The sequence below is a fragment of the Echeneis naucrates genome, chromosome 2 (genome assembly GCF_900963305.1).
Source record: "Echeneis naucrates chromosome 2, fEcheNa1.1, whole genome shotgun sequence".
NCBI classification, from domain to species: Eukaryota; Metazoa; Chordata; class Actinopteri; order Carangiformes; family Echeneidae; genus Echeneis; species Echeneis naucrates.
In genome coordinates this window covers 19,713,046-19,737,473 of record NC_042512.1, presented here as the reverse complement: position 1 = coordinate 19,737,473, position 24,428 = coordinate 19,713,046, and the positions used below count along the sequence as shown (strand labels likewise).

The 24,428-nt window shown below is 44.9% G+C and overlaps 1 protein-coding gene across 1 annotated transcript in view; it reads right to left on the bottom strand.

Moving 5' to 3' along the window:
• LOC115056292 (aryl hydrocarbon receptor-like) overlaps positions 1 to 22,683 on the bottom strand; it is a 41,894-nt gene extending 19,211 nt beyond the window's left edge. Inside the window, exons 1-2 of the mRNA XM_029522616.1 lie at positions 22,291 to 22,683; positions 15,853 to 16,040 (exon numbers count right to left, since the gene is read on the bottom strand). Coding sequence (XP_029378476.1) covers positions 15,853 to 16,040; positions 22,291 to 22,349 — 247 coding nt within the window. The 5' untranslated portion in view covers positions 22,350 to 22,683. The remainder of the gene's footprint in view (positions 1 to 15,852; positions 16,041 to 22,290) is intronic.
• Between the last annotated feature and the right edge of the window lie 1,745 nt (positions 22,684 to 24,428).

The following is a 24,428-nucleotide window of genomic DNA, read 5'->3' as shown; positions in this document are numbered from 1 at the left end:
TGCGGTTTGATTGAGGGCTGAAGGGTGTATGTAAACACCTGTCCTGCTCTTTAAACGGTCTCAGATCGACCACACTCTGTTTTTATTTCTGGGGTCCTGCTGAATCAAGTCTGAAACGCTGCAGGAAAAACCCAAAGCCCAATAAAAGCTCACCACTTCTACTTTGTGTTTGCTTCAGACGGAAAGAAGTCAACTCTGATTCCAACAATACCATCGATGTTCCCGTAAAGACAATAAGAGCTGTGCAGAGAGAAGCTGCAGGTTGATGAAAGGTCATTGTGTGTCTGCCGTTTGCTCACACACAATCAAACCCCGGCTGCACATCTACACAGCTGAATAACATGGAAACCTGACGTCTGGAGCCAATTTGGGGCTTTTATTAAGTGCTTGAGGGGTCCACCTCCGGTCACAGCTGTCCAGAGCAGAGTGCAGCTTCATTCAACCGATAATGTCATGAAATCATGTCATTTTCTAAAGCACAGAGCCATTTTGTCTCATTAAGCTTCAGTTCTGTCCAATCAGCTTGAGAGAGAGTGTGATCCATGACCAATGAAGGATACTTGAAGTTGTTTTTTGTTTGGATTATGAATATTGTCCATCTCGTCTCCCCAGTGCTGCTTCAGGGACTTCAGGTTGTTTGTTTGTGTTTGTGCGGTACATGTGAGGACGCCGTCTGCCCGTCTGAATGCAGACAAACAGGCTTGGTGGGTTTGTTCCAGCTCGTCTGCAGGAATGTTACTCAGGTCAAAGTCAAAGTCTCGAACCTGTTGGAGACAACAGGAAACAACAACCGCACCTCTAACCGCAGGGGGCAGAATTATTTTACTTCTGAGGCTGGAGCTCAGATTTCCAATCTAGTGTGTTTACATGAACACAACAGCTATGACGACCTGTGCTGACCTCGTCTGGCCCTGACAGTTTCAGGTCAGTCTACGCCACATAAACACTGATGGAGACTGGAGCTCACTCCAGAGCCCAGATTCCAGACAGACCAGAGTCCAGAAAGAGGCCAGAGTCTAGAAAGAGGCCAGATTCCAGAGAGAGGCCAGATTCCAGATTCCAGACAGAGACCAGAGTCCAAAAAGAGACCAGAGTCTAGAAAGAGACAGAGACCAGAGTCCACCCAGAGACCAGAGTACAGAAAGAGGCCAGAGTCTAGAAAGAGACAGAGACCAGAGTCTAGAAAGAGACAGAGACCAGAGTCCAGAAAGAGGCCAGAGTCCAGAAAGAGGCCAGAATCCAGAGAGAGGCCAGATTCCAGACAGAGACCAGAGTCCAAAAAGAGACCAGAGTCTAGAAAGAGACAGAGACCAGAGTCCACCCAGAGACCAGAGTACAGAAAGAGGCCAGAGTCTAGAAAGAGACAGAGACCAGAGTCCAGAAAGAGGCCAGAGTCTAGAAAGAGGCCAGAATCCAGAGAGAGGCCAGATTCCAGACAGAGACCAGAGTCCAAAAAGAGACAGAGACCAGAGTCTAGAAAGAGACAGAGACCAGAGTCCAGAAAGAGGCCAGAGTCTAGAAAGAGGCCAGAATCCAGAGAGAGGCCAGATTCCAGACAGAGACCAGAGTCCAAAAAGAGACCAGAGTCTAGAAAGAGACAGAGACCAGAGTCCACCCAGAGACCAGAGTACAGAAAGAGGCCAGAGTCTAGAAAGAGACAGAGACCAGAGTCCAGAAAGAGGCCAGAGTCTAGAAAGAGGCCAGAATCCAGAGAGAGGCCAGATTCCAGACAGAGACCAGAGTCCAAAAAGAGACCAGAGTCTAGAAAGAGACAGAGACCAGAGTCCACCCAGAGACCAGAGTACAGAAAGAGGCCAGAGTCTAGAAAGAGACAGAGACCAGAGTCCAGAAAGAGGCCAGAGTCTAGAAAGAGGCCAGAATCCAGAGAGAGGCCAGATTCCAGACAGAGACCAGAGTCCAAAAAGAGACAGAGACCAGAGTCTAGAAAGAGACAGAGACCAGAGTCCAGAAAGAGGCCAGAGTCTAGAAAGAGGCCAGAATCCAGAGAGAGGCCAGATTCCAGACAGAGACCAGAGTCCAAAAAGAGACCAGAGTCTAGAAAGAGACAGAGACCAGAGTCCAGAAAGACGCCAGAGTCTAGAAAGAGGCCAGAATCCAGAGAGAGGCCAGACTCCAGAAAGAGGCCAGAGTCCACCCAGAGACCAGAGTCCAGAAAGAGACCAGAGTCTAGAAAGAGACAAAGACCATAGTCCACACAAAGACCAGAGTCCAGAGATAGACCAGCGTCTAGAAAGAGACAGAGACCAGAGTCCAGACCAGAGTCCAGAAAGAGATCAAAGTGGCTTTTCAGTGGATTTTCAGATCATGGAGACCTTTTCTTCAATCATTATTGTGCAACACACATCAGGCTTCCATTTTCTTTTCCTAAATAGATTTAGACTGTTTTGGAAAGAAAGCGGTCCAATGTAAACTCCAGCCCGACCACAGATCTGAGGACCAAACGGGGACGAGCTGCTTGTCCACAGCTGAGCGTGACCTGCTGCCGCTGACATCAATAAACAGTGGCGGTTTGTGAAGAAGGAGAGGGGCCAGGGTCGCCATGGGAACAGTTATTTTTCTGTCCTGGGAGATCGTCACGGCAACCACACAGTGATGGAAGCAGCCAAAGACTCTTGGAGGTAAATTCTCCATCAGTCATTAATGCTATTTGACACTCTGATGTCTGAAATCCAAAGATACTTTTCAAATTAAAACTAATTCACTGACTGATCTGAAACGTGTGTCTGGTTTCATTTTCCCCAACATGAGACACCTGATCTGGTCGTGGAATCTCTCCAGCGACAGGTTTCATTTGTCGTTCCCAGCAGGCTCCTAAAAATACAGCAGCACACCGTTAAAAATATTTAGAGTGCTGCCCATCAGCTGCTGCTAAATGAGGCCATATAGGGAACACATGATGAGCTACGGAGGGTCGGTCATCTGAAGCAGCTCCAGACTCTGACCTCCACAACACAGAAACCAGTCGTCACAGCCCTATCAGGTCATTACTGTGGGCATAAAATATAACTTGTATGACTGTGTGCATCCTGCTCCCACAGCAGTTTTCATGTTTCTGCAGTGTCACAGCAGAAACAGAAATGACTTCCACTCGTTTTGCTCTGTCAGTCGTTCTGTGTGGCCACTGAAGGGTTAAAGCGGCCCTGTGGCAGTGTGTGCAGTGATTACACAACTCCAGCCATTGTTTTGCTGATCGAGCCCCGCAGCCAACACAGCCAGTTTGCCAACATGTCTGAACCAGCTGGAGGCAGCGGATCATCTTTCCTCTGCAGGAGCTGAGAATGAAAAGAACAGGAGCAGCAGAGGAGGTCTACCTGTGGAGGTCTACCTGACGTGGTCTACCTGAGGGGGTCTACCTGAGGGGGTCTACCTGAGGGGGTCTACCTGACGCGGTCTACCTGTGGAGGTCTACCTGACGCGGTCTACTTGAGGTGGTCTACCTGACGCGGCCTACCTGAGGTGGTCTACCTGACGCGGCCTACCTGAGGGGGTCTACCTGTGGAGGCCTACCTGAGCGGGTCTACCTGAGGAGGCCTACCTGAGGAGGCCTACCTGTGGAGGTCTACCTGTAGAGGTCTACCTGAGGTGGTCTACCTGAGGTGGTCTAACTGTGGAGGCCTACCTGAGCGGGTCTACCTGAGGAGGTCTACCTGAGCGGGTCTACCTGAGGAGGCCTACCTGAGGAGGCCTACCTGTGGAGGTCTACCTGTAGAGGTCTACCTGAGGTGGTCTAACTGTGGAGGCCTACCTGAGCGGGTCTACCTGTGGAGGTCTACCTGAGCGGGTCTACCTGTGGAGGCCTACCTGAGCGGGTCTACCTGTGGAGGCCTACCTGAGCGGGTCTACCTGAGGAGGCCTACCTGTGGAGGTCTACCTGTGGAGGTCTACCTGAGGTGGTCTAACTGTGGAGGCCTACCTGAGCGGGTCTACCTGTGGAGGCCTACCTGAGCAGGTCTACCTGAGGAGGTCTACCTGAGCGGGTCTACCTGAGGAGGTCTACCTGAGCGGGTCTACCTGAGGAGGCCTACCTGCACCAACACCTACAGCGGGATTATCTACTGTGTACCGTCACACACAGCTGCTTCCCTTAGTACCTGCAGTGTGTCTGTTTTGCACCAAGGTATTTTAATTTCCTGACATTTGAGGTCTGATCACTCACACATTTGTCTTCCCTGACTGCAGCAGCAGTTGGTGTGAAAGTGGAGGCCTTTCGGTCTCAGCTGACCAGCTGACAGATCAATTCCTGTCATCGTTATTGTGTTAAAAGCTAATTATTGCCAGAGTTCAACCTCCTGAGTCTGCTTTAACCAGTTAAACAGCAGCATGTCCAGCAGGATTTGGACATTTTAGACCTGCAGGTCCCGAAATGGGGACGCATGTTTTTGTTCCAGTCAGATGTTTTGCATTATTATTTCTCACCAAAATCAGCCACATGTCAGCTCAGCCATAAACGGGCAAATCCCACATTTTCTGTTGAAGATTCTGTGATATGAACACTTCAGGCTGCATGTTGTGAAACACTGCATGATGTCAAATGTGGCGATTTCACAAGACAGCTTCCCTTTATGTCTACTGAGATAAAAGCATCACTCCGCCTGCTCACCATCTTCCTGCACACCTTTCTGCTCTGGGGGATTGTTAGTTTTCAGTTCTCTCTTTCTTTCTCTGGCATCTGATCACAGTCGGGGAGTTTTCGAAGATGGACTGAGGCAAAAACATGAAAAAACAAACAAAAAAAAAAAGTTCAGATGGTGGATGGTGACGCAGGCTTGGCCTGACAAGCCTTTTCTACTTTAAACCATCGTCCTTCGTGGCACATATCCCTATCAATTACACAACTTCGATTTGTGAGATTGAAAATGTTCCCAAAATCGACCACAGGGACAGCTGGGATCAGGTTTGGTGGGGAGGGAGAGATCTGCTAGAACAAGCCTTCGAGTGTCTCTTCAAGAGAAGTAGAAACACAATAAAACGTCTGAAAGGACACCACGGAGCATGTGACATCAGCTGGACGTACAACATACAACCTCCACACCACCCTTTTGTTTGGCCCACCCTGCTGAGTCCTGTGAGACCAAGACTGAAGTATTAGAAACGACCTACTGCGCCTGAAGACACACACATGCATGAGCATCCAGGTACACTGAGCATGTGCGAGCCAGAGGAAACAGGAAGCAGATTGTGGAGGATCAGTAGAGACAGTTGTAGTGTTTAGCAACAGCTGCTGCAAAAACAAAGGTCAGAAACACTTTGTCCGTTCAGACTAACACAATCCTGGACTTTCCAAAACAACACGCCCTGCAGTGTTCCTGAAAGTCTCTGGAGTCATGTGGATCTGTGGCCGAAGTCGAGCCAAAGAGCCGCTTTAATGTCATTTCTGTTTATCCAAACTAAAATCAAGTTATTTCCAGTCAGAGTTAAACACATCATGCTCCAGCAGAGAAGAAAATTTGATTACTTTTTATTTTCTCAGATATTTGTGCCCAATGTCGATCGATTTCACTTTAACGTCAACCAATAATCCCTCTGATCTTTCTCTGAAACAAACTCAAACCCATAATTAAAAATAAATTGTTACTGGTTCAATTATATTCTGGCAAACAAAAAGTCAAGTTCTTGCAGCACCAAACAAGATTGTCTGTTGAAAGAGACTCATAAATGTCAGAAAGTAAAATACATATTCAGTGAGGAAGACAATCAGATCAGAGTTTCTCAGCCAGCCTTTAATCTGTAATTGGAGACAAGTTGCTCCTGGAGGTATCGTGTCATCTTCAATGGCAGCTCAAGTTCTCAAACTGTCTTTTTTGCAGCTTGGCAGCTCGTTGGTTCTTTAATGACCCACGCATACTTGCCCTGCTGCCTATGTAAACTCTCATTCATGAGGAGGGAGGCGGGGCCCAGAGGCTGTCAGTAATTTTCCACCATAAAGCTCGAACCAAACTCACTTCCCTGTCATTACAGCGGCAGCGCTGCTGCTGCTCCAGACGTGCAGTGAGGCCAAACTTCACTGACAAACACCAGACATTTAGCAGTCCTGATCGGCTGATTCACGCCTGTGAGGACGAGACAGATTAGTCCAATGCCTCTGTTTCAGGAGCGAGTCCTGCAGATGAACGGGCCAACCAGAGGTTTGAGGTTCAAACATTTAAACCTCGAACACCGCAGATCAGCTTCAGATTGGATTTATGACTGTGGAGAGACCAGAACACCTGCCCGACTTCCTCCGTCACATTCAAGACTTTGAGGAATGAAAGCTGCCACATCAGCCTGTTGTGAGCAAATCATGACTTCTCTGCACAAATTCTGCTGTTCATGTCAATGACTGTTCAGTCTGAAGAGAATAACTGTAAAGGTCCAACAGTCTGACGGTCTAAAGGTCCTGGAACTTTGTAATGTCACACCGAAGCAGTCCCTGCCCTCAGTCAGAGGATTTTCATCACCAGAAAAGACTGTGAAATACCTGATTATCATCTATTAAACATCTGGATGACCTAATTAAATTATTTCATTAAAACAAAATGAGAGTGCAGCTCTTTATAGTTGATGCAAAATTAATATTTTTTGGTGCATGTTTCTAATAAAAAGTTCAAATTTTTATTTAATTTCTAATAAAAAAGACAACAAGGATGTTAAATAGACGTCAGAGAGAGTAATGTGCTAGTTAATAATGCTGACTGGCTCTGATGTTAAAGTGTAAATATGATACAGTAAACTTCATACAATGACATGGCATGAAGCACAACTATCACTTCAATAGTTTCAATATGAAATAAAATGAAAGCTGAATGAAATGAAATAAAAGCAATACATCATTTTTTTCCTGCTGTTTTGTCTGAGACAGTGATTTGTGGTCCAGAGAGTTTAATCGCGTCAGATCAAAGCAGCTGTAATTTTAATTGAAAACATTCAAGGCATCAACAGCACACTAAACACGTTCCTGGTCTGAAAACATTTCCCTGGACACACGAAAAATCATAAAAATGATGAAGATTGATAACAAGCTGCTCTGTTGCTGTCATTTAGTGAGGACTCGTCATTGTCAGATGGTGTCTCTGGCCCTTCAAGCTGCTTGGCTAGAGATCAGTGTCCTATCAGGAACGTCCATCGACAGCCCCGATTATCTAATGAAAGGAGACACTAACGCCAAGTGACACATTTGGGTTGATAAAGGGGAAGTGGAGTCAGGAAGCAGCTTGTTCCTCTGAGGAAAATGAGATCATGACAGCTCAGTAACTATATCCTGACTCTGGAAAAGTCTGCAGCACACTGAAAAACATCATGCACCTTCATCACTTCACCCTGAGACACTTTCAGTTTTCACTGGAATTATCTCTGCAGAAATATTACAATCACAGATCCTCCTCTTCATTCAGTCTGCCTGCCTGATGCTGGTGATGCCTCAGAGTTTAATGGACTAATCAACTGGACATGATGAAATCTGAATAAATCTGCTGTTTAAAACGGATCTCAGATGGAAGACATTGATGCAAACATTCATCTTCTATTATTCAGCTGAAACTACTTTGTTATTTAGCAGAAAACATGTGAGCTGTGCACTGAGGCAAAAGGAGCTTTCAAAGACTTTCAAAGTTTGATATCACTCGTTTTGTACCTGAACCAGAAGAATGTTATTCATGAGCTGCTTCATTTGGAGTTAGATTAAAATCAGCTGCTGTTGTGTCTCACTGCACAGAAACTCTTGGCTTTCGCAGCTCGAGATGATCCTAAATGATCAGCTATGTTTTAGAAATGTGGTTTTTCTAACAGAAATCTGGCAACTTCTGTTGGATGTCTGTTCAAATGTGGACTCAGAGGAGGATCTAGTGCATCTGATGTGCTGCTGTGAGGATCACGTCAACCCAAACGTCTGGAGCACATAATGTCCTAAATGTCTTTAAAAAACAACGCCTGTCTCTTTTGGCTCTTCCGAGCCCTTGTTTGGGCCCATTCTGCCCCATTTTGCCCCGTTCGACCTCAGCTGTGGCTAGATCAGAGGTTAGCTGACACCTTTCTCGCCACCACCATTTTGCCCCAGGCACTTCCTCCCTCCCCGACTTCCTCTGACAAACACAATTTCCTGTAAGACACAGAGTAGAGATTAGTCAACGTGTTTTACAGGTTTCCCCCCGTTAACTGACAAGCACGTGGAGGGAGGCGAAGCTGCATACCAGGCCGAGGCTCACATCAATCTGGACTTATCTGCTCCCTGCTGCTTCCCATTAAACCGGCCTGTTCTTTTCAATCCCATCTATAAATTTTTCGGCTTTTCTTCTCTTTATTTTATCGATGTGGATGCTTCCGTGTAGAAAAATGATCTTATCAAGGACAGAACATCTCTTCTGAGGATGTGGAGGCTTTTGCTGAAGAGTTCTCTGTGGTTTCAGTGATAGAAGTAAATGAGTCACCATTGCACGGGTAAACCATTAAAGCCAACACTCAATGCATGAAGGTCTTCCTGTCTGACTGGGCGAAGGCTGAATTCATGCTTTCCCACACAGTTTAAACAGTTTGCAGCTCATCCCTCATTTAACAGCATCTTAAAAACAAACCACAACCCACAGAGTCAACTTCACTTCAGCATCGTGTCAATCAGCAGTCAGCCGTTCCACAAATAACAACAAAAAGACAAGCAACAAGAACACAACCAGGTTTTACTGACTCTCTCCTGCTGCCTTTAACACCCAGAAAAAAGTCAAAGCTGTCAGGTGCTGGGCACTAAGACACACGCTGTGTCTGGAGCCGGGGGTTCTGGGTAAAAAAACTGAGTAAGCCCTGACTCACTGGTGACGAGCTGATAGATGAAAGAGACAGAGGGTGTCTCGTCGTTTGCCAGCATTATGATTGTTCTCAGCTCAGAAACAACATCATGGCATGAAAACAAAGAAACACGGAACATCACTGGGAAGAGAGGTGGATGCTTGGAGGGGGGAACTGGACACATGTGATTGATTAGTGATGTCTGGAAGGCTGCCCTCCAGACTGAGCTCTGTAGGACGTAAAAGGATGTAGACAAGTTTTCTCCGTAGCTCCACTACAGTAGCAATTTAAACCGCAGCTGCTTGTGTTGCATTTCCATACGAAGTCATACTCTTTTTTACAAAGTCACAAATTAAAGCTGCACTTGCAGTTCTAAAGGACATTCGTTACCCACAATTCACAGGGAATTAGGTCAGTAGGTTAAACACTAGTTTCAGATAAGTCTGAGTTGTTAAGAAATTTTCAACTAAAATAACAAATATTAGATGGTGTGAAGTGATAGACCTCAGAGTTTCATCCTTTATGACTCAGAATCACAGAAAAGCAGATTTAAAATCAGTGCCTACATGTTCCTGCTGATTTCTACACACACTCCGGTCTTCCCCAGATGCCTGGGCAGGTTTCTACATGTCAGCTGTGTTTTGACTGCGATCCCTCAGGCAAAGGGTCTGCTGGTCCAATGCTATCAGTCCTCCAGGTCCTTTCCAGGGTGGATTCCAGGACTTGGTGGTTATTTGTCACATGTCTCGCTCTGACCGTCTATTTACAAACTGGTCTCCACTTTATTTGGCTTTGACAGCACCGGTTTGTCACAGTGTCTTATAGGTCGCCCTGGTGGACTTGGTCTCTACTGTGAATACAAATATTTACGCTTGTGCTCAAACCAGTGCTCTGTCTCCTTCTGCAACAGTCCACTTCTTCTGGAACTCTGGAGCATTTTAAAAGACCGTGTCAACCTGAAGTCTGTCCCAGCCGTTTGACATCCTTCCTTCGCCCTGAGTCCACTCAGGGGTCAGGTTGAGTGTTGAGGGGTGGGGGGGTCACAGGGTTCAGGTAGAGGAAGCTCAGTGACCTTCTGCCACTTTAATCTGCTGGGAATACAGAGTTAAACTGTCCACTGGAAACACATTTGGAAAACGCATGGAGGAGGAGGAGGAGGTTGTGTTTTGGAGCGAGAAAACACTGAATGTGAAACAAAGAATAAAAAAAAAAGTAAGTGTGTGTATATACATGAGTGTGTGTGTCAGTGTGTGTTTCCTGAGGCCCAGAGGAGGGAAGTTCAGCCGAGCTATTAAAAGACCACAAATTACGGCCCTGGGCAGCCAGAGAGTTCCTCTGCTGGGGCCTCATCAGCAACCGAATGAAGACTTCACTCCAAATACCAAACACATCCACTCTGGAAAAATGTTGCAACCGCAGTCAGAAAAACGACGCTTCAAGTATTTCATCAAGACACAAATAAAAGACTCACAAGAGACATCACAAGAGACATCTCGGAAAAGCTGTGTCTTATTAAACAGTGTTGGTTTTTGTCCCTGCGCACATTCAGCCCTATAAATTAGTAGCAGCACATGATTGGACGGATCAGGAGACAATGACCCACGGGCCCAGACATGTGAAAGCCCCCCCTACGGGAATAAGACACCCAGACAAGTCGTTTGCTGCTCTGACCCTTGTCCTTTGTCTAGCTGAACTGCTCAGTGACCATCCAGGAACAATCAGGTGCGTTAAAAACACTGCCAGCAGAAAATGAAGCATTGACTGATAACTTGTGAAAATGTCCGTTATTTCCGAGTTTATGCAACTGAACAATAACTGTTACAGTCGAAGGGAAGCAAAGAAGAAAAGCAGAGACGGGCTGAGGGTAAAAACAGCCAGACTGAGGATCAGAAAATGTTCACAGAACTGAACAATGGCGGCGTTGTGAGCGTTGACCATGGGATCAAACCTCAGGGCGTTTTTCCCTGGCCCGCCGGCCGTCGGGACGAGAGGACGGACAAAGAACGCTCCTCTCTCAGCCACATCCTGCCGGCCCACCGAGCTGGCCTGGCCTTCCCATGAGCCTTGACGCTCCCGGGTCGTCTTTGTTCCCGGACAGGCATGCTGGGAAACTCGGCATCAGACAGACGCCGACTGGTGTTCTCGTCCCGCCACAGTCACAAAGAGGGATTCAGCAGCACCGCAGACGCCAAGACAGTCTGTTTGTGAATCTATGAACGTCATTAAATTTGTTTCAGAAGATAAATTAACTGACTTCTCTTCACCACTGTGACGACCAAACCGTCCCACAATGCAACACACAACGAAAACAGGAATCGATTTCCCCTGCAGGGCGTCTCTTTGACGTCGGACTGGGACAGCTGAGGGGGGGGTCAGGCACCTGATCTGGATGGGCCTTCCTCGTGGATCGTATGTAGCTCTGGTCTTTTGTCTTGGCCACGGTAAACGTGGTCTGTTTCACTAACCAACCTCCAAGTCTGATGTTGTGTGTCTCAGACCCTTCATGTGGCCCTGCAGCAGGTCCCTGGCCTGGCTCTATTGTTCTCCAGAACTCAAGGTGGCGGGCTGAGTCTTTATCACTGGTGATAAAAAGGCCTGTGTTCAAATGACAGTGGAGGAAATGAGCGCCAGATTTTCATGGCCTTGGAGGTCTTGTGGTTCATCTGAATTCCTCATGAAGAATCATCTAATTGAGAGACTCCTGCTGCCTTCAGCATCTGGACTGAGGCCAAACAGCAGCATCGGAGTCTGTGGATGAGCTAGCGGCTAACAAAGAAGATCTTCATGTCTGAGCCTCGCTCCCTCAGTTTGTAGACCTGAACGCTCTGATTCAACGGCCATGTGACCATATACAGTTTGGATTCGTCCACAAGTTCTACTTCTGCATGGAAAAGATGCTTATTTTCCCAGATGCTAAGATTGGAAAAGCTCAGTCTGGGCTAAGAATATCAAAGCCACTTCCTGTCCTGTCACTGCCTCGGCTCGTTCTCCAAACATGTCAAAGTCAAGTCCTACAAATATCTACAAAACGTCCACACAGATAAGGACTCTGAGCGTTGGGCCAAGTTTGTATTTTCACTATGAATCAATCACAGCTTGGCCCTTGGTTATTCTAGGGGCCTGGGAGGAGACTGCCAGAGATCAAGGAAGCGTTTGAAAATCAAATCTTGGCTTGAATCATGAAGGGCGTCTACTTGATAGTGAAGATTTGCAGGAAAGAGGAGAAGAAAACAGGACTGAGAGATATTTAAATATTTCACATGATTCCTGTCATTTTCCAGGAAACTCCCAGTGACCCAGACTGAAACGCACACTTTGTGATGAGAAGACAACTTCAATTCAACTTCAACCTGAGCAGCTGTGTTGGCTCGGCATCAGGATTTAAAATAAACTTGTAAACTCATTTTATGGACTTGCTTTTGCATGATGTCTTTTTATTGTTAAACCTCCATCATCATCCTTTTATCTTGTGTTGTCTTCTGTTCGTTCAATAATTTCCTGATTTTGAAGCCGGTTTTTATATGACTGTAAAAAAGTACTTTGTGACGTTTGATGTTTGAAAGCAAACAAGGCCTATGATCACAGTCAGAGAGAAGTAAAGAAATAAGATACACTAAGGGCGAATCCTTCGTGGGACATTTACACCTGGAGACAACTGTGAACATTTGCCTCCATTAACAATTCAGGTTGCAGGAACTAAATCACCATTTCTGATTTATCACTCAAAAAATTATCACAAAAGAGTTAAAGAGTTAAAATACCAAATGTCCTCACTGTCATTTTATCCTTCAAGGCTTTTGTATCAGACAGAGTCATAATTATCATTTCCTGGGATAAACAGAAAACATAATGCTGCTATTACCAGCATGGAGGCATAAAAATGACTTAACGACGCAGCCACAAAACATTTTCTTAAAGTATAAATGACAAAAAGGAACCAGGAAGTCCTCAGAGGCAGACTGTTATGATCCTGGATTCAAAGGTGGACAAACAAACCCGTCATTACAGGAAACCTCAACAGAAAGAGTAATGAGGACGTTTTAATCCTTAAAAAGCCTCCTGTGGATCATCATGTGTGTCACAATGAGTCTGATAGACTGAGGTCAGCTTTCAAAAGGCTTTGATGAAAACCGGCCTCCCTGCTGGACCAACATAGTCCTGCACTGTCTGTCTGAGAGGCTGAGCAGGAAAAGGGGCCCCGGGGTGCTACAGGGGCCGCCACAGGAAGCGGGTGTGGCTTGGCAGGAGGGAAGGTGACGGCAGAAATGGGTGGAGGTGGAAGAAGGAGTGTTTGTTTGTGCGTGTTCGCAGGGGCTTTATGTTGTGCATTTGTTTTTGATGTGGACTCTTTCTCTCTACAGAGTGACACAAACCTGGAGGTCCAGTTTCTCTTCAGTTTAGATTTAATTGTTTGATAGTCATTCTTATGAATGTACCTGTGAACGAGATGAGCCAGGAATCGAACCGACGACCTTCTGATTCATAAACAACCCAGATAGCGAGAGCTGTTTTTTAACTGTAATTAATAATCTGTAATCCATTCGTCAAAAAATAAAAGCACTAAGATCGGATACCAGATGATGAGCTGATTAGCTGGAACATTATGAGGGAACAACGTCATCAGGTGACACAGAAGGACAAATAAGAACATTTTCACACCTGCACCTAAAACCCCTCTGATTTTCAAAATAAAAGCAGGGTGAAGCTGCTGGAGCTGGCCACCTCGCCCACTGACAGCTGAGTTTGAGGGAAACCAGACTCCCACCGCCAACTCCAGAGACATTTGTTGAGTCGAAGCTAAGTGACAGCCACTGCCAAATAACTGATGAATCTAAAGCAGTGCGCTCTGATGTCTGTTTCCTCTGGCAACAGGATGATGCTGTTGGAAAAGGATGAGTTTGGATGAACATTAGGAGTTTTTTTTCACTCCTGGAACAAAAACAGACCATAACATGGCTTCAGGGGGCTGATACGGTTGTTAATCAACGCCAGTGAGGCTGATGACTGCAGCGGTATTATTATCTGGGGTTCGGTGATATATCACCACCTCACTGGATGCCTCTTTGATTCGTCTTCATTATTGTGTGTCGGGAGAATTTCCTGTTTCTGTCGATTGCAGCTTCAAACTTTTATTCACCAACACAGCAGTAAATATCCTCTCCTCTTAAAAACACAGTGGAACAGAAGCTCGGTCACATCTGAAATAAATGTGGTTCTACAAGCGTTTAGAGAATAGTTTTCTGTGAAACTACAACCTGAAGTTTTTCTACAAACTGCAACATCCACTAAAAACTTGATTTTTCAACCTCTGAGACAAATCGAGATGTGAAATTAAAAGCCTCTTGGCAGTTTTTTCCATATTCAAAGGAAACGGGAAGGGACATTAATAATTCCTCTTTTTTCTAACAATGTGACATCCACAAAAACCTGATCTGACAGCAGGGACTGCACAATCAATGGAATATAATCAAATATGAGCTGGTGTAATATCACAGCAGCTGCAGGTAAGACGCCTGGCCTCCACGTCACAATCATGCAGCAAACCCAACATCCTGCAAGATCCTTCGGAAAGGAAACACATCACATGTTCACACAGCGACAACATACGCATATATGAGCACAGAACAGGTGGACAGTCACATGTTCATGGCAACATGCACAGAGAAATGTTTGCCTCTTCCTGTTCCACTTCACACCTCCTGTTGCTGAGGAGCTTGTCTCCAAATATACGGTGAGCCACGAGGGCAAAGTTTCACACACAGTGCTGTTCTGGTGTATTACACACACACAGCCACTTACTGTAAATAGGAACCTCATCTTTCAGGCTGTCTGGATCTAATTGCTGCTATTTTCAAGCGAGGTCTCAGAACAATGTGAGGAAGCTGGATGGAAACTGGAATAACCTCGAGCGCTGAGCTCACTGCGCCACGTACACACAAACAGGTCAAAATTCACTATTTTACCACAAAGACACAAATCTTTGACAGGAAGTTTCTCATCCTTGCTTCCTCCATCAATAATCTCCTGCCAACGCTGCATTTTTTAGTTTTTCTGGTAACCAGGAGCTTTCCCCTGTAACTCAATGACATCTAAACGTAACAGTTAGTCAACTTCCTTCATTATTATCCCCTAAAATATCAATTTTTTCCACTTTTGACTTGTGCTTCAGTGAAGATTTATTCTGTTGCAGCACGTCAAGTAATCAGTTCATCAGCGTGGCTGAAAATGTGTCCATGAGTTGGAGAGTGGCGACATTTGGCCTTTAAGTGTTTGAATGAATTTGCCCCAGTGGCGCTGACATTTCTCAGCTGAGGATGTTTGTCTCAGCTGCCTTGTTTAGGGCAGTCAACGGAAATAAACCTGGTTAAAAAAAGTCACAAACTCAGAGTGTGTTTGGGTGGTGGAGCTTCAACGAACTGGGTTTTCTCTGCTTTTGAATACAAAAAATCTGAATACAAATATAGTCTCCTGGAATAAAATCAACCGAAGACATCATGATAAATAAATCACTAAATCGAACTGCAGTATGTCACAATTTGACAGATATTTCCAACTGATACTCAAAGGAAATAAGAGATGACCAAACTTCAGCCCCTGGAAGAGTCAGAAGAGCCAAAAAAGTAATAAAATTTAAAATTCATAATGAGCTCAACTTCAGCTAATGATATATTGTGACTCAGTAAAGAATGTTCACTTTAACAGGAAATGGTAGCTCAGAAAACATTTTCCTTATTTTCTCCATAAAATCACTGAAAAGTTGAACACAGAAAGTTCCTCTCCTGTGTTTGTGTCGTTCTAGAGCTGATCTGAAGTTTCTATCTTTATCTGATCAGGAATTCTGCTCATTAATGATGAAAAATCTGCTCCAAAGCTTCTAATGCTCTAAATATCTGATTGTCTGCATTGTTGTAAGCCTGCAGCCTTCGACAAGAACACAACTTCTGCTCCAGTCTACAGCAGGAGAAAGACTTTTTTCACAACCACTCTGAGCTCCATGAATCATCAGTGATGCAGTCTGGGAAAAGAAACAGCGACACAGCTTCAGGTCTGAGGGAGTTTGTAAGTCTGGACTCTCACCATTGAAGAAGCTTTTGACCTTCAGGTACCCGACGCTGAGACGCAAGACAGACAGCTTGTCCAGGCGAGACCTAACCTCCTCTGTGAAGGGCAGCAAGCTGGTGAGTTTGTCCAGCTCGCCGTTGAGCCGGTCACGATGGCGTTTGGACGGGTTGGACTTGGCGCCATCGGGAGGTGGAGGTTTGGGGCTGCAGATGGAAAAAGAGCAACATTAAAACATTTTTAGAAAGACAAGAAACAAAGAAAAGAGTTTTTTTGTTTTTTTTTGTTTTTTTTAAAGCCAGAGCTGGGGTGTGAGATTCAGGAAGGTCAGGATGAGAACAACCAGCTGGAGGGCAAATCTGTTCTTCACCCTGACGTCTGTGTGCGTCAGTGCAGCAGCAGCTGGGATGAATTCAGAAAACACATAAAACACACAGCAGGTGATGAGGGACGTGTTTGTCACTTTGTCATCTTAATTCTCTAACAAAACACTGAAGATGCTCCAGAAATGAGAAAAGAAGATGAAAAAAGATGTTTGAGCCTCACTAAGTTGGCGATGGAAAGAAGCATTTATTCATATTTTCTCTGTATAGAGCTGATGATCCCGTGATGCAAACACAATTTCAAATGTGCAAATCCGGTTTGCACGCTGCACTTTCAGATTTGGGCTGTGAACATTGGCCTCTTTGTGCTGATGTCTCTCTGTGTCTTCAGTCCGTCTATCAGCTGCTCGTCAGGTTGTTTCCCCGGCAGCTGAATGTACAACGTAAAAAAAAAACAAAAAAAACAACAAAGCCCAGATCACCTGGGGGCGCAGCCACAAGCTGACCCATCCATGGTTGCCATGGGAACCAAACCAGCATCCTTATTTATCACCTGTCAGTCACACTGAGTGGAGATTCACCGAGGAACAGGAAGTGAGGGTTTCCTTCCTCAATCTGATTTAAAACATTAAAAGTTCAAAAAACAAGAAACTGGAATAAATTTGTTTACCTGCAACATCCAAATGACTCTAGCGACCTGACATTTTTTTTATTCATACAGTCTAAATGTAGAAGTTAAAAATGAATAAAACAGAGAAGAGTCAAATATGGGACCTTCAACAAGTGAAGCCAGCTGTCGCTGGTTTAAAATGCAAATGAATGCAAATGAATTCAAGTTACCTGAAACAAAGTGAACTAACACACAGGTAATGATAGAACAGCTGTTGTGTGTAGCTCAGGCAACAATGTCAGCTGCTTTCATCACGATTGATTTATCAATTATTGACTGCAATTACTGAAACTATTTGTTGATGATGAAGAGAGTCTGGTGGTTCAACATCCACAGATGGGTCTTTCCCCAGAAACGTCAAGAACAAATAACTGTGACTAATTAAAGAGTGATTTGCTGTCGAAAATAAACCAGTTTGGTCTGGAAGCACCAACTGAAATGTAGATGGGAAGATGATGTAGATCCTAATTTCAAACTGCAGCAGCTCTTTTGCATATTGACATGCTCCTATGCTGTGAAGTCTTGCTGGTTGATGACCCAGCCTGTCATCTGCAGCTCCAGACTAACCATCAGCCAGCAGTTTGTGTTACGTGCTAAATAAACTCGACTCTGTAAGGCCATTTGGCTGCAGGTCAACGCCGTCGGCCTAGATGAGGCTGCAGACATGAGGCCTGTATCTGTCAGGGCTCCTCGTCTCTAACTCAAACCAGATCCTCACTGCGGCTGTTCTCTTCCTTGGAGGTGTGAAGTTGCGGTGGAACCTCAAAACTACCCAACAGACTGACTTTTGTTTTTGTTTTTTTTTACCTGCAGCTGTTGTGATTAAAGACAACAACTGGCATCCAGGTCACAAGGAAGTGGAGTTGTTGAATGATCCTTATCAGTGTCACATCATCTTCAACGAACGTGAAAGTGATCAGTGAAGTATGACCCCTTCAACATCAAACTCCCACACACTCAGGTGGACAGTCACATGCAAAACAAACCAAAACTGCTTTTGCATCAAGAAGCAAAAAAAAAAAAAAAGTGTAGACTGATTCCTTTTCCCTGCCCTGGAGCAAGGCAGGTTTTTCAGCTGATATATTAGAAACCACTGAGACAGCCACAGACAGCCAAGGTTCATTTAGGAGCTTTTGTCCCAGAGCTTTCCACCATAAACAAACAGTCACTGAGTTTCCATTCAACAGATCCGTCTCTATAACTGAGCCATGGATGAAGACACTCACAGCTCAGGAGGACAAACCAGAAAGTCAACCTTGTTGTTTCATTATGATATCTAGACTGTGTACGTCTTTGACAACGAGAAGCCTAAATAAACAGCTCTCCATCCATAAAAGCTTAAATGAAACTAACTATCAAAGGGCCTGAAGCTGCCGGCTGAAGCCTCTAAAAGAATCAGAGGTCAGGCCTCAGTGCCTTGCTCGAGGACACGGCTGTGGGAGTGGGACTGTGAACTTCCAGGGGAAGGTCAGTCCCACACGGAGCAGCTGCTTCTCAACTTAAATCAGGTTCAGATGTTCCTGCTGAGCGCTCCGCTGGGGATTCAGGTCAGGTCAGGCCAGTCCTGAAGCTCGATCACTCTCTCCCTCTGCACGTGCACACCTGTACAACCACACACTTCCTCACCACCGAGGCCGTGACACGTTGACCTGCAGATCACTGGAGCCTGCAAGGGTCAAAATACCCAGCAACAACAATAATGTGAAAGTCGTAAAGACCTTTCACTGAGTTTTAACTTTGGAAATTGGATTTCCTTTTATTTCCTGTTCCTGCATCTCTGGGAAACTTTCTGCAGCAAGTCTGAAAACACTGTTTCATGTTTTTATGGGGAATAAAGTCATCAGGAGGCCAACTGTACTTCACTGTAGTTAATCCAATCCACAGATAGAAATATTGGCACTTAAATTGCATATATATATAAATATAAATATAGATATTTATATTGATCTATTAGGATTTTTATTTTAAACTCTGGCCTTTCTGTTATTTGCCATGTTTGCGTCACACCAGGAAGCAGATCAGCTAAAAACATCATGTGGAAGAAAAAAAGCAATCTGGTGAAGAAACTACAAATTAAATTTAAAAAAAAATCTACAATCTTACACTTTAAATGCTCTCAGAAAAGAAAACAAATACAATCAGCGGTGCATGAAAAGTATCTGTCCTGTCTCTCATGTCTGAACTGGAACTGTGACTTAGATGCAAAAGGTGGTAAAATGTGGACATTGGCTGTGACCAGGCCTGCCTCCTCCTCCTGTATGTAAGACATCTGCTTCCAATAATACTCCAGAACAGGACTGATGTGAAATCGAGGCGAGATGGCTATCGCTGCATTCCTGACGGCACAACTCCCTGCAAGAACAATGAGCAGCCAGTGTTGTTGCTCCTCGCTTTATCAACCCAATCTGTCCTGGAAGGGGCGTGTATGCACACATGGGTGTGTGTCTATGAAATTGTATGTGTGTTGGACTAGAACCCCCCCCCCCCAAATTCACACAAAGGGACTTTGTCTCTGTTGGGTCAACGACACCTTTACAGAACAAAAGAAACTAAATACGATCCTGGCATCTGTTTCCTACCAGAGTTATGAAACAGGAGAAAAAAATGGAGGCCTGTCTGGTATCGACAGACCAGAGCTGATATGTATTCACCTGTACGATCAGTACGTCAATCAATAGGTAACTGTTCTCATCATCTTTTGAGATGCAACCATCTCAAAGTTAAATGCCTTGTCTTGTTCTTGTGGTTTTATACGTTTATAAGTTTGTAGAGTACATTGGAAATTAGGATATTCCTCAAAAAGGACGCTCCTGTCATTTGGCCATATTTTGATTATATTTCCATGAGTTGACATGAGAAGTTTATAGCTGAGGTGGTAATTTAAAGAAAAAGCACAGATAAAGAACAGTGGGGCTCTTGTGTTCTTGTTCCCATCCTAATAAACCAAAGCTGGCAGAGTTTAGACACTGTCAAGGCATCCAGGAAGTTAAGAGACTGACGTCCATCACATGTTAGTCATGAGAAAAGCAGCATGTCTCAAGACACAGCAGCACAACCTTGGCCAAAAACTCACATCCACCAAACACTAAAAAGAAAAAGAAGAAGAAAACTAAACTGACTGACCTCTGTCACAAATCATCTGCCGAAAACAGATGTAAACACACACCTGTCAGGACCAAGACCTGGACCTGGACCACTCTGCTGCCACCAACTCTGAATCATCACTGCAAATGCACTAATGAGAGATAAATGACTCTGCAGTTATTGTTATTGAGTGTTTTAAGTTACAACCAAAGCTGATTTAACTGAATAAATTAAATCTTTTCTGGTTTTGGACTCTCAGGGGCAGACGACGGGTGTGATGAAGGAATATTACGTTGCAGCACTAATAAAGTGTGGGGATTGGTTTGGGGGAGCTGGAACTAAAGCCTGCTGCAGTGATTCACGGCTGATATATGGGTCAGTGTTGGTGTTGATGTGGGTCCAGACTTGTTCTAGCTCCAAGGAGGGGAAATCCTCTGCAGCAGAAAGCTCTTTCCTGTTCCAACATGAAAACGTCCCCAAACAGAAGAGCCAGGACCATAAAGAACCGGTTTGATCGCTGGACACTGAGCCTCACTGCTAATTTTACTTCACTAAAACTTTTATTTCAATGTGAAGTCGATGACCTCAGGCCCGTCGACACAACGCCAAGTCAAACAAATCCTTGCAGCTGCAGCCTCGGTCCAAAATTGCGAGGGAAGTTTTCCCATAAAATCAAAATAAAAGCAACAAGTAATGGGCATGAGGTTTGGGAGTCCACAAACTTTTGGCCCTGTAGCTTTAGAGTTTCTGAGCAGCTGAATACCCAGACAGCACCGTACACTGAGGTGTTCTGGTTTCACACTGCAGTGTAAACACTGAAGGCTGAACTGCCCCTGGGGGCAGACTGCCGGAGGTGGGGTAGACACCAGCCCTGCCTGGGGCCCAAACACACTCATAACTCACTCGCTGCCGTTTCCCAAAGAGAAAAAGAAAGATAAACTCCCAGAGAGAAAGTTTCCTTAAAAAGTGAACATGGCAGACTTACATAACTGTTTGCGTGACACAGAACTATGTTAATTTGAGTCGAGGGAGGGAGCAAAAAAACAACCCCCAAAAAAACAGAGACAGAAGGAAAGACAGGAAAAAAGTATGTTGTGGCAGTCAGAGGAGGAGGAGAAAAAAAAACAGAGCAAGTCTCAGATTACGCCATCCTCCCTCCCTCCCTCCCTCCTCCCTCCTTACTCCCTCCCTCGGGGAAACATTGCGTGAGAGCGCTCTCGCTCCATGTCCTGATTATGATTAATGCAGGTAGTACCACACACACACTGAAACCGCGGTTCTGGCAGGTTGGGCCTGGTTCTGTAGGAAACACTTCACATGCCGTCTGGACTGTTAGACTCCTGTAAAACCCCACTGAGGGAGACAGTGTGGCCGAGAACCGCTCCGTTCTGGGTCTAAAACTGTCAGGATGACACATTACAGAACACCTCTGAAGGTTCTCTACAGAACTGTGAAGAACAAAGGTCAAAAACTGTCAGCATCCATCTAGTGGTGCTTCAGAGGAACCACGGACGGCCTTTAGAAAGTGCACAGTCCCTGAGTACACATTGGAGTACCCCTCTAATGGTTCCTCGTGGAGTTTTTTTTTTTTTAAATAAACTTCTTCAGCTCGGTTTCTTCAAGAACACACTGAAATCTTCATGACAAAACCTCCCAAGGACCCTCTCAGAGCCACACAGGGCTGGTGAGGAACTATTTGAGGACGGTGCTGCAGAGAACCCGATAAAAGGGTCTCAGAGGAACAATCTAATATGTTGTAGGCTTTCCTTAAACGTTCTTCACAGCATCTACAGTACAAAAGAGAGCATATGTGAAGAGAATTTTGAGTTGGTTCTTGAGCGTCTTTGTGAAGGGCCCGACCCCAAAGAGGGATTTTCTGGAGCAGCAGGAACAGCAGTTCTCAGACTGCAGTCGGGGGCCCTCCAGGGGAGGAATCCAGGACCAACTCAAACCAGGTACTTTTTCAAGAACTGTCAGAAGGACCCGGGACGGTGTTACCGATGTGGGTTTCACTCCACATCATCTGCTGCCAACATAAAAACAACATCTCAAACATCGGCCCGTTGGGGTGAAGCAGGCTGGGAAGTCCAGCTGTCTCAGTTGGTGTGATCAGATTGAAATAATACCGAGGCAACAGTTGTCTTTATTTTCCGGCCTCTGTGCTGTTCACATTCCCTCAGCCGGCTACACAACAGCAGCAGGGAAAACACACAACTTCTAACTGCACACTTCTTATTCTGCTTTGACCTGCAGCTGGAACATCCTGCTCCATTTACATGAAGATTATCCGAAGCAGTGCAGGCTTCATGATAAAGATGAGTCGGACATGACAGTCAGAAAATCACCAGGCTGGTTTCTCTTTGTTTTAATCTCACTCACATTTTCTGGACAGGCTTCTTCCGTTTCTTGGCTGCATACTGCGCCGTGCTCGGCAGCATGGTGAGGTGGCAGACAGGGGTTTATCCGCAGGTTCGAGCCCCCGGCGACAGATCCAGACCGACCAACACCTCCTGAGACGGGTCCGGAGGAGCTGAGGTCTCCTGGAGGCTCCTCGGCTGTAGGTCGGCTTTTACTCGTGTCTAACTGATCCAGTCGGTACCGAACCGAGCCCGCTTCTCGTGGTGGCCTTGATGACGTGTTTCAGCCCGGTTCACCGACAGAAGCGGGACTTCAGACGGTGAAAGGAGCTCCGAGGTCCGGACGATCTTTATGTAAGTCCCTGCTGCGCGTCACCTCCGTTGAGATTTGACAGAGTTTCTGCAGCCGAGGCGCGCTCCCGTCGCAGTCAGAGTGTGTGTGTGTGTGTGTGTGTGTGTCACTGTAACGCGAGAGGAGAAATATTTAAGGTGGTACGAATATGGGCCAACAGAGGCCGACAGAACAGACAGAGAATAACTGGAAAACTTCATTCCAACCGGGAAGACCTTAAGAGGAGTTCATCTTTAATAAGGATGTATAGAAAACACACAATTCTGCCATACAACTATTACATATGAACAATAAATACACACATGAGGGCTCCACCATGGATTACCTTTTGTTTTAGTTTGAGAATGCTTTAGTAATAAATACTCTCCAGGACTATTAATGCTTCTTTGTATTTATTTAGAATAAATACATTCTATAAATTGCACAAATTTATTCAATTGTACCTAAAATTCAGATATACTTAAATTCAGAAATATATAAAATATCTTTACATTGAAAAAAATATTGGACTGTACTATTGCTGTACATTTACAGCAAACATACAAATGCTTAAAAAAATTAAGTGTTAATTAAATTAAAATATATTTAGTAATATTACAATAAAATGAACTCAATGAAGGGATGATTTGGCTGCACATCAGTCGCTCTGACTTTATCTGCAGGTGAAGGTTGACTTTATTTCCCCCTGTTGCTGAACTCTGTGCAGGCTAATGTTTGTGGTGACAACATGGAAGGACCAAGGAGCATGTGCATGTAATCAATGCTGAGGTCGGTCCTGCTGCTCTGTCAGAGTGAGGCGCACCAGGTTCCTGAATCTGAAGGAGTCCTGTGATGTTCATTGTACTCAGAGCAGCCATTGTCAGGGTGTTTCTGTGCAGGCTGAAGGACTTGTTCCAACATGCCAGGGATCAAAGTTAAAAAACTGAAGGGCACACAAATTCACTTCTTGTGACCCAAATAAAAGCTCACAGCTGGGAACATTTGTTATCCAACATCTGTCAAATAGAAAATAAACTGTCACGCATCAGGATTCTTCTGGGTGGAAAAAGTGACGGTAAATGACACAAAACTCAAGTTGTTCTTTTATTTGTCAATTTTAACATTCAGAGATGCCGTGCTGCAGAAAATTAATGTCAGGTTCTTAATCAACAGATTTATAACCAGTTTCATCCAACGCAAAAAAGCTGAAACTGAAATATAGTTGACTTTTTTTGCAGGTGCAACAATAAAGTGTGTATTAAATAGTAACGCTCAAAATGTTGCAGCCAAAATAAAGTGCATTGATGATCTAAATCATGTCGCGATTTTGTCTAATATTGCAGTTTGTTGACATTTTGGATAGAGGGATGTGTATTTCTCCACAGCCTTTGCACAAATTCATCTATCTTACGGAAACTGAAGCTGTTAGCACATAAAAAAAGTGAGCTTCATCAGATTCCTGGTTTAGCTAAAGTCGGTCTGAGGATGATTTCTGGGGGGATTGGGTTTTTTTTGCAGGTGCAACGTTTGCCTCCAGTTTGGACAGTGGGACAGAGAGGAGTCATCCTCTGAGGACAGTAACCTTCATAACAATCCTTTGTTTCTCCTATTTTCAGTTAGTTGAAGCAGGACTCTTCTATCTCCTCTACCTTGTGATGATGATGATGATGATGATCTGACTCATCTGCGTCGGTTATATAAACCATCCTGCATGAAGAGACTTAAATATTTTCTTCTCCTTCCCTATAATTTAAGTGAACTTCTCATTTGTGACTGCTTTGCATATAAAGCAGTTCCAGGTTGGCTGGCACAACTGACAGGGAAGTCTT